The sequence below is a fragment of the Coregonus lavaretus genome, assembly GCF_964263955.1.
Source record: "Coregonus lavaretus genome assembly, contig: HAP1_SCAFFOLD_55, whole genome shotgun sequence".
In the NCBI taxonomy this organism is placed as follows: domain Eukaryota; kingdom Metazoa; phylum Chordata; class Actinopteri; order Salmoniformes; family Salmonidae; genus Coregonus; species Coregonus lavaretus.
The window spans coordinates 344,579-354,932 of NW_028161934.1; the positions used below are offsets into that span (position 1 = coordinate 344,579).

The following is a 10,354-nucleotide window of genomic DNA, read 5'->3' on the forward strand; positions in this document are numbered from 1 at the left end:
GGGAAGCCTTGCGGGGGTTAACATGCTTAAATGTCTTAATCACGTCGGCCATGGAGAAGGAGAGGCCACAGTCCTTGGTAGTGGGCCTCGTTAGTGGCACTGTGTTATCCTCAAAGCAGGCGAAGAAGGTATTTAGCTTGTCTGGAAGCGAGACGTCGGTGTCGGCGACATGGCTGGTTTTCCTTTTGTAGTCCGTGATTGTCTGTAGACCTTGCCACATACGTCTTGTATCTGAGCCGTTGAATTGCGACTCCACTTTGTCTCTATACTGATGTTTTGCCAGTTTAATTGCCTTGCGGAGTGAGTAGCTACACTGTTTGTATTCTGCCATATTTCCAGTCACCTTGCCATGGTTGAATGTGGTGGTTCGCGCATTCAGATTAGCGCAAATGCTGCCATCTATCCATGGTTTCTGGTTAGGGTAGGTTTTAATAGTCACAGTGGGCACAACATCACCTATACACTTCCTGATAAACTCAGTCACCGTTTCAGTGTATTTGTTTAAATTATTTACAGAAGCTACCCGGAACATATCCCAGTCCGCTTGATCAAAACAATCTTGAAGCGTGGATTCCAATTGGTCAGACCAGCGTTGAATAGTCCTTAGCACAGGTACTTCCTGTTTGAGTTTCTGCCTATAGGAAGGGAGAAGCAAAATGGAGTCGTGGTCAGATTTGCCGAAAGGAGGGCGGGGGAGGGCTTTATAACCATCCCGGAAGTTCGAATAGCAATGGTCGAGGATATTGGCAGCACGAGTAAAACAGTCGATATGTTGATAGAACTTCGGCAGCCTAGTCCTCAAATTTGCTTTGTTAAAATCCCCGGCTACAATAAATGCAGCCTCAGGATATGTGGTTTCCAGTTTGCATAAGGTCCAGTGAAGTTCTTTGAGGGCCGTCGTGGTATCGGCTTGAGGGGGGATATACACGGCCGTGACTATAACCGAAGAAAATTCTCTTGGGAGATAATACGGTCGGCATTTGATTGTGAGAAATTCTAGGTCGGGTGAACAGAAGGACTCGAGTTCCTGTATGTTACTACAATTACACCATGAGTCATTAATCATGAAACACACACCTCCGCCCTTCTGCTTCCCGAGAGATATTTATTCCTGTCTGCGCGATGAACTGAGAACCCGTCTGGCTGGACCGATTTCCGACAGAATATCCCAAGAGAGCCATGTTTCCGTAAAACAGAGTATGTTACAGGCCTTGATGTCTCTCTGGAAAGAAATCCTTGCCCGTAGTTTGTCGACTTTGTTAACCAAAGATTGAACATTAGCGAGTAGAATACTTGTAAGCGGTGGGTGGTGTGTGCGCCTCCTAAGTCGAACCAGCAGGCCGCTCCGAGTGCCTCTCCTCCGCCGGCGATGTTTTGGGTCAGCCGCTGGAATCAGTTCAGTTGCCCTGGGGAGAGCAAACAAAAGATCTGCTTCGGGAAAGTCGTATTCCTGGTCGTAATGCTGGTGAGTTACCGCCGCTCTGATATCCAATAGTTTTTCACGGCTGTATGTAATGATGCTAAACACTTTCTGAGCTAATAATGTAAAAAATAGTACATAAAAAAACAAAATACTGCAAAGTTTCCTAAGAGCTAGGCACGAGGCCGCCATCTTCGTTGGCGCCAGGAACTGGTGGATAACCTCTCTCCCTCCCATCCCGGAGAACCTGAGCTCTAGGACCATGCCTCAGGACTACCTGGCCTGATGACTCCTTGCTGTCCCCAGTCCACCTGGTCGTGCTGCTGCTCCAGTTTCCACTCTTCTACATGCGGCTATGGAACCCTGACCTGTTCACCGGACGTGCTACCTTGTCCCAGACCTGCTGTTTTCAACTCTCTCTCTCTACCGCACCTGCTATTTCAACCTCTAAATGCCTGGCTATGAAAACCCAAGTGACATTTACTCCTGATGTACTGACCTGTTGCAACCTCTACAACCACTGTGATTATTATTTGACCCTGCTGGTCATCTATGAACGTTTGAACATCTTGGAGAAAAATCTGGCCTTAATGGCCATGTACTGTTATAATCTCCACCCGACACAGCCAGAAGGGGACTGGCCAACCCTCAGAGCCTGGTTCCTCTCTAGGTTTCATCCTTGGTTTCTGCCTTTCTAGGGAGTTTTTCCTAGCCCACGTGCTTCTACATGTGCATTGCTTGCTGTTTGGGGTTTTAGGTTGGGTTTCTGTATAGTACTTTGTGACATCTGCTGATGTAAAAAGGGCTTTATAAATAACATTTGATTGATTGATTAATGTGGGGATTCAGGTTCTCTGTAGAGAGAACTCAAACAGTGTTCTTTACCAGCAGGAAGGTGGGAGAGGAGGTATGCTTGAGGTTATATGGGATAAACTTGGAGAGGGTGGGGGCCTTCAGGTTCCTTGGGGTATACTTTGATACTAGACTGACCTGGGCCGAACACATTGAGAGAGTGGTGGGAAAGTGTAAGAAGGTGCTAAATGTGATGCGCTGTCTGACAGGGAAGGAGTGGGGGGCTGGGCGTTCCTCATTGAGGACCATGTATGTTGCATTGATCCGATCTGTAATAGACTATGGCTGTATAGCGTATGGTTCGGCAGCCTGGACCTCATTGGAAAGGCTAGATGTCATACAGGGGCAAGGACTCAGAATATGTAGTGGGGTGTTTCGGACATCCCCAGTGGCTGCATTACAGGTGGTGATGGGGGATGTGCCATTGCAGATTAGGAGACAGCAGCTGGGAATGAATTATTGGGTCAACCTACAAGGACATGGGGTGTCTCATCCTGCGAAAGAGGTTTTACAGGCATGCTGGGAACATGAGCGAAGACAGAACAAGAGCTGTGGGTGGGTGGGTGGGTGGGTGTTTAATACCCAGGCGAAGGAGATGGGACTCTATGGAAGGGACTTTAGTCCAACGGTAGCTATTCCTGTAAATCCACCATGGCTACTCCCGCCTCCAGTAGTTGATCTAGAAGTGCTGGAGAGACTACAGAAAGATAGGGAGAGTGTTGATCCATCTGATTTGTTTAAGAGACGTCTGGATACTGTGTATCAGGATTTTGTGACCATTTACACAGATGGTTCAAAATATCCAAGGACAGGATGTACTGGGTCAGCATTTGTAGCGCAGGAATGTGGGGTGGAAGTCAGGAAACGCATTACAGATCATCTGGATGTATATACGGTGGAGCTGATGGCCATACTGTTGGCCTTGCAGTGAGTGGAGGAAGTCAAACCAGACATAGTAGTTATTTGCTCTGATTCATGTGCAGTGTTGATGAGTCTGCAGTCCTTTAGCTCACGTAGCAGATACTACCTGCTTTATGTGGTGCTACAAACCCATGGCAGGATTAGACAGATTGGTATTCAGATCAGATTTTCTTGGGTCCCAGCCCATGTGGGGGTTGAGGGGAATGAAGCAGTTGATGTACTGACTAAACAAGCGCTTAGTAGTGGGGATGTTGGTGTTTCAATGAGCAAGGCAGAGGCAAAAAGTCTGATATACAGTGATGGTGAAGAGATGGCAGGAGCAGTGGAATAGAGATCATAAGGCAGTGGCGGCTCCTGAAAAAATTCTCAGGGGGGGCAATTTTTCTGATGATTTAGGTGACCTACACACATTTAAAAAAAGATATGTCCAGCAACAACATGAAGACAGGGGCAGCATATAAGTCAATACCAGAAGCATTTATTGACTGATCTCAAAAGTGTTGGCTTACCAGGGTTGGTGGAGCCCTCAGTTTCATCTTTGCCTCGCAAAGCTAACTCAAACACTCCGCAAAACTTCACACACTGGATTAGCCGGCTGAGGATGTGGCGGTTCTTGCTAATGTCGTAGTAAATATATTTGTTATAGTGAATATGGAATATGATATGTTGAGTAAAATGTTGTGCTAAGATCTATTTAGGTCAGGAGCTGGTTATAAGTTCTGTTCCTATCCAATAACAATGGACAAAAGGGTCCTATCTTGTCAGCCTTGTCAGTTTCAGTTCTCCAGTAAACTTGTGATTATCAACACTAACCTCATCGTTGTGGCGGCGGACAGCTAGCCTGTATCCCTCATCCAGTTGAGTGGGAATGTTCACTCTCCCCAAAGCAGACAATCTCAAACAGCTATCCATGTGGGTCTTTGACAGCTCATGTTTCTTAATCTTTCCTGAAAGATGGTGCATGTCCGTTACACACCAGTCGCTGTCCAAGCGGTGCTGTCTGCCGTGCCGCCTTCAGGGTGAAAGAGTAAGCAGGGGGTAGCAGAAGACTGCATTAGCTACATCGCAGCCTGCTAGCCAGGTTTTTCGTTCGTACCAATTTTTGGAAAATCCTCGGGTGTAGGACTTCCCCCCTTTAGTAGAAACCTGTTGAATTATAAAATTTTGTCTGGGAGGTCCTAATTGTTTCGTTGCCAATTTATCTTCATTTGTTCGCCGACAAAAAGGAACTTCTTTCAAAGACACAATCGAGTTGCACTGAAGCCTAGCCATTTTGATAGTAGTAGTGAATTGATTGACGAGGCTACCCGCTCTTTTCTTAGTTACGTTCATGGTTATGTTACGTATGACGAAAGCGCGTAAGTGCAAGCCCTCAGAAACCCATAGAGATTGTATTGAAAGCTCTGATATTTGAAAAAAATAGATTTTACATGGGAGTCTATGACAGACTTCTGGGCGATTTTCAACCTGACTGAAATCGCCCCAAAAGGGGGGGGGGGGGGGGGCATTTGAAGCACGACTTTAGCCTGATTGGACATTTAGTGGCACTGTGGCAGATCAGACGTCTAGATTACAACACTGATAACTACTGTTGCCGTGATATAATTGATTAGAAAAAAAATCCCTTCCTTTTCCCGTTTGGCAGTGCGTCGCCCATATCGCCCTATTGAACACACCGCCCCTGTCATAAGGGCAGGCATTTATTTCAAGTACAGAGGAAAGTCGGGGAGGGGAGGACGGCAGGAAGGAACAGAAGAGAGGAGGCTATTTTTACAAGATTAAGGGTGGGACACAGCCAGTTGAATAAGACCTTAAATGTGATAGGAAAGCATCCAACGGGAAAGTGTGATTATTGCCAGGATACAGAGACCATGGAGCATGTATTTCTACAGTGTGGGCAGTATCAGAGGGAAAGAGAGAGGATGCGATCTAGTATGAGGGAGAAGGGGATACAGGAAATTAGTTTAAAGAGTATATTGAGTAGAACGTCATTAGATATAGTCTCAAATATTGTTATATTTTTTAAGAGCAACGGGGCTGGCAGGTAGGATTTAGTTTCTCCCGGTCTCTGGCCCACACCCAGTACAGTAGGTGGCGGTAATGCACCATAACGTTGGATGCCAACCGCCGATAAACCCCACCGAAGATGAAGACAACAGCACAGCACCCTAATTGTACTGTTGTAGCCGACAAACATTTCATATCATACAAAGAAACAATAGCTTCCACAATGAATCGGGTAAGTCTGGTTTCAACATTATAGGCCTGCAGAGCTGTATAAAATGTCTAGGCATAGTTTTTAATCATCTTTGACGGTAAAACTTGCTGGGATTTGTTTTCCTTCAGCAAAAAGTAGCCTACTACTATTAATGTTTAGGAATCTGTGACTATGACCTAAACATCTCTCCTTCCTCCCAAAGTGTGCACATGTTCACATCCCTTCACGGATTTCGAACACATTATCCATTATTTGACCAGATACTCAAGTGGCCGCTCTAACGAAGAAAATAAATGTATTCTAAAATGGAAGGCAATCGGGAAGAGGCAAGATCAGGTGGGACCATAATAGCCAATGAGAGGGCAGATAATCGAGTTTCCACTAGTTACCCCAGCCACAAAGTCAAACGTCTATATCGCATTTTTATTTATTTATGGTTAGGTATAAAGTTAGAAGTGTGGTTAAGGTTAGGGTTAAAGTCACATTTTAATAAGATCAATTGCATAAATGGGCGTGGTTTATAACTTTGTTTGTGGTAACTAGTGACGACCAGGCACTACTCCCATATAAGTGTTTATTTTCTCAAAGTTGCCGGGATGTCACGTGTCCTACTTTTACCAATACACTCCTAACAACCTAATCGTTACGAAATGTATATTCGATCAAATAAGCCAGATTTTGGGCCAAGTTATCCCTCTCGTTTCTCCTCTTCCTCGCTGTTTGAAAGGAAATGACTGGTATAATAAATATAATATAATAATAATATGCCATTTAGCAGACTCTTTTATCCAAAGCGACTTACAGTCATGCGTGCATACCTTTTTTTGTGTATGGGTGGTCCCGGAATATGGTGGAAACTAGCCCATGCCTCCACCAATCCAATGCTTTTAGATTTGTGGGTTGTAGTGAACGATTGAAAATTTCAGGTAAAAGGAGATATTCTAGGGATGCTCCCAAATCAATCAGAGGTTTAGACTGAATTAATAAAATCATTAGTTTAATATTAATCTATGTAGAATACTTCTTGCCGCCAACAGGACAAAGCTAGCCTGTCCCCCTCTACCCTCCAGGAGTCCCCAGGTCGACCGCCTCCCGGTACTTTACTGCTCGACTGCAGGAAAACACCGGGGCAGAGTGGAACTGAGAGAGGAGGAGGAGAAGAGAAGGAAGATGGAGATTTGATTTCATTAAGTAAGAACCATGGTGTGTAGATTAGACTACAGTCTGCTTCTGTAACAATTAATTGCTTAATTATATATTTATGAAAATATCTGGTTGTTCCATACCATTTTGAGAAGTGTAACTTTGTATAAAAAATAACAACTTTGATTTCACCTAAATTTAACATTCTTGTCATAGAGCATGTGTTAAACGTAATAAAAAACGTGTTTTCCCATCTCAAGAGGTGAAATAAAAATGAAATACTATGGTAAATGCCAATGTGCCAAATAAAGTAACAGTGTTGAACATAACGGGACTACTGAAAACAACACAACCACTAGTTTACATTGGTAAAATGGTCCTTTAAAATCAGCCACGAATTCGCTTATAACAAGGGTAATGGAAGCAAGTTTTGTGCAACAGGGAGTGGCAATTGAATTCAATATTCACAAAAAAATGTAATTGTTAAAACATTTCTACCATGTCAATTTATGGGTAAAAGGGTTCACTTGCTCAGTTTTCCACCACAAAACACCAGAGAATTGACAGAAAGATTAGAACCAGCTCACCTGCTTTTACTCTATGATTTGACTATTAGATGATCAATGTCTCTTTTGCAAAAAAAACATGTAAGGAACAGTTTCACCTTATTTTTTATTTTTTTAGTCATTTAGCAGACACTCTTATCCAGAGCGGCTTACAGGAGCAATTAGGGGTAAGTGCCTTGCTCAAGGGCATATCGACCGATTTTTTTCACCTAGTCGGCTACGGGATTTGAACCAGCGACCTTTCGGTTACTGGCACAACGCTCTTAACCACTAAGCTACCTGCCACAGTTCATGTGACATGGTTGACCTTAAAAACAAATCAAATTGTATTTGCCACATGCGCCGAATACAACAGGTGTAGACATTACAGTGAAATGCTTACTTACAAGCCCTTAACCAACAATGCCGTTTTTTAAAGAAAACATGAGGGACAGACATAAATTAATCACAAATCACATTAAATAAATAAACTTCAGAAATGACTGTCAAAGTAACCAAATAACTAGGGCTTTACATGCACACTAGTCATTTCCTATTAAACTGATTATGGCAGTAGGCCGAGTATGGCATTAGTCATGTAAACACCTTACTCTGCTTATCTTAATTGGTGTGAGGTCATAACCGAAGTAAGCATACCCCTTTAAAAACACCTGGTTTTCTGAGCAATCTTTAGAATTATTAGGACATGTGAACACTTTAATCAGAGTTATGGCGGTTCGTTTCCCACGGGGGGCCAGTATGAAGGTGTATGCACTCACTAACTGTAAGTTGCTCTGGATAAGAGCGTCTGCTAAATGACTAAAATGTAAATGTATTTAATCTGCGTATGTGCTAGCATGCTTCCTTCTTTTGTGTGAGTGCAGTGAGTTCGGAAAAACTGAAAGTATGCATCTTAAAAATAGTTTTGAAATACAAACTTTATTTGTCTGAACTCAGAATGAAATATGCTACATGGCCTCTGTGGTAGAATGTTTATTTAGATTGATAAATGCAAAAAATTGCCAAAGTCCCATCAGGTAGCCTGATTTCAGATGTGTCCATGTAAACAGGATTATTAGAGAAATTATTCAAAGCATGTCAACGTTTAAATCAAACTCCTATACTAATTGACTATTCACAATAATCATATTATTCTGCGCATGTAACCGTACTCAATGATGTTAAAACTTGGAGAAATTATTGTATTAGGTGGGTTAAAATCTTTCTAAAAGTTACACAGGGTTGACTGAGGGACCTGTCAAAATGCAGAATTTTGTCACTTTAGCAGGTCTTTATTCATATGAAAATTTGATTAATCGAATTCTCCATATGTTCTGTTTTAATGGGTACTTTATTTAATATAACAGAGATTGAAAATGTTATATTGGTGCACAATTTCTACTGAACAAATATAAAAAGGGACGTAAAAGGCATTCATTTCATGGAACGACCCATCTGTTTATGGGCCCATGTTTGCAAAATCTAACAATTCAATGTCTTTGTTTCACAGGGGACAACCCTAATCGTTGCTCTCTCAGTGGGAGGAGCTTATCATCTTGGGAGCCTCAACAACATCATGATGCTGACAAGACAGAGAAAAGTCTATCCGGATCAGAACACCTCAAGAAACACCAGCAGAGAGGTGTAGGGAAGAAACGTCATCATTGCTGCTCTGACTGTGGGAAGAGTTATGCTAAACAGAGGGAATTGATAATTCACCAGCGGATTCACACCGGAGAGAAACCGTACCACTGCTCTCAGTGCGGGAATAGTTTCACTGCATCTACAACCTTAAAATCTCATCAGAGAATTCATACAGGGGAGAGGCCTTACCCCTGCTTTGATTGTGGGAAATGCTTCAATCAATCAGGAACCCTGACTGCACACAAACGCACACACACAGGAGAGAAGCCTTATAGCTGTCAGCAGTGTGGGAAGAGCTTCAGTCAATCAGTATCCTTGATTACACACCAACGCATACACAAAGGAGAGAAGCCCTATATCTGTGGTCAGTGTGGGATGAGCTTCAATCATTCAGGATCCCTGATTACACACCAACGCATACACACAGGAGAGAAGAAGCCTTATAGCTGTGATCAGTGTGGAAAGAGCTTCAATCAATCAGGACACCTGACTACACACCAGCGCATACACACAGGAGAGAAGCCTTATAGCTGTGATCAGTGTGGGAAGAGCTTCAATCATTCAGGAGCCTTGATTACACACCAGCGCATACACACAGGAGAGAAGCCGTATAGCTGTGATCAGTGTGGGAAGAGCTTCAAGCAATCAGGAGCCCTGAGAACACACCAACGCATACACACAGGAGAGAAGCCTTATAGCTGTGATCAGTGTGGCAAGAGCTTTAATCATTCAGGAGCCCTGATTACACACCAACGCATACACACAGGAGAGAAGCCTTATAGCTGTGATCAGTGTGGGAAGAGCTTCAGGAAGTCAGGAGCCCTGAGCACACACCAACGCATACACACAGGAGAGAAGCCTTATAGCTGTGATCAGTGTGGGAAGCGCTTCAATCAATCAGGAGCCCTGAGCACACACCAACGCATACACACAGGAGAGGAGCCTGATAGCTGTGATCAGTGTGGATAGTTTTCCTCCAGATTCCACCCTGACTATACACCAGCTCTCACACACTGGAGAGAAACGTTACTCCTGTCTATGTGGAAATAGCTTTGCTCATTCAGGGTCACATAAAAAAACACCAGAAAGCAGAAACATGTTTTCTTTCATCTCCCTCCTCTCCGGCACCGGTTCCAGATCCCTAAATAAAGTTTCAGTAGAAAATATCTTGTAAAGAGTCATCCAATCCTCCCGTTCTCTATCAGTTTACTGAGTCTGAATACCATGGGGGGGGGGGGGGGGGGGGGGGGGGGGTGTTCAGAGCTGTATCTTATTTCATTATCTCCTATTATGCATTAAATAATTGTAGTATAATGTAGAATAATGTTTCAACAATACTAGGTGTGTATTCATGCATTCAATTAATCAATCAATTAAATCCATTATCTGCTCAACAACGACTGCTTATCACAATTATATTTTTTATCCATTATAACAATCTTTTTTTTTTGAAGGAGCATAGGCCGCTTGTATAATTAGTTTGCGCCTAAAAGATGTTCACATATTTCTTGTAAATCCCTTCACCAGGTATGTAGCTGATGGGACATACGGAAGTACAGAAGCCATAGGACTATTAGTGTGGTCAAGTTATGTTGTTGCATTTAATTGGGA

The 10,354-nt window shown here is 43.2% G+C and overlaps 1 protein-coding gene across 1 annotated transcript; it reads left to right on the plus strand.

Annotated features, from left to right (window-relative positions):
- The first annotated feature begins 5,338 nt into the window (after nucleotides 1–5,338).
- Nucleotides 5,339–9,957, plus strand: LOC311119837 (uncharacterized protein). The gene is made up of 3 exons (XM_084194497.1): nucleotides 5,339–5,432; nucleotides 6,449–6,602; nucleotides 8,610–9,957. The coding sequence occupies exons 1-3, from the start codon at nucleotides 5,340–5,342 to the stop codon at nucleotides 9,710–9,712; spliced, it is 1,350 nt and encodes a 449-aa protein (XP_084050623.1). The 5' UTR covers nucleotide 5,339; the 3' UTR covers nucleotides 9,713–9,957.
- Nucleotides 9,958–10,354: the final 397 nt, after the last annotated feature.

What these genes read in the sequence shown, in the direction of transcription:
- LOC311119837 (XM_084194497.1), top strand. Translation starts at nt 5,340, where the DNA reads ATGAAGACAACAGCACAGCACCCTAATTGTACTGTTGTAGCCGACAAA. An exon ending in TAGCTTCCACAATGAATCGG is followed by an intron (nt 5,433 to 6,448) that starts GTAAGTCTGGTT and finishes TGCCGCCAACAG; the next exon opens with GACAAAGCTAGCCTGTCCCC. An exon ending in TGGAGATTTGATTTCATTAA is followed by an intron (nt 6,603 to 8,609) that starts GTAAGAACCATG and finishes TTTGTTTCACAG; the next exon opens with GGGACAACCCTAATCGTTGC.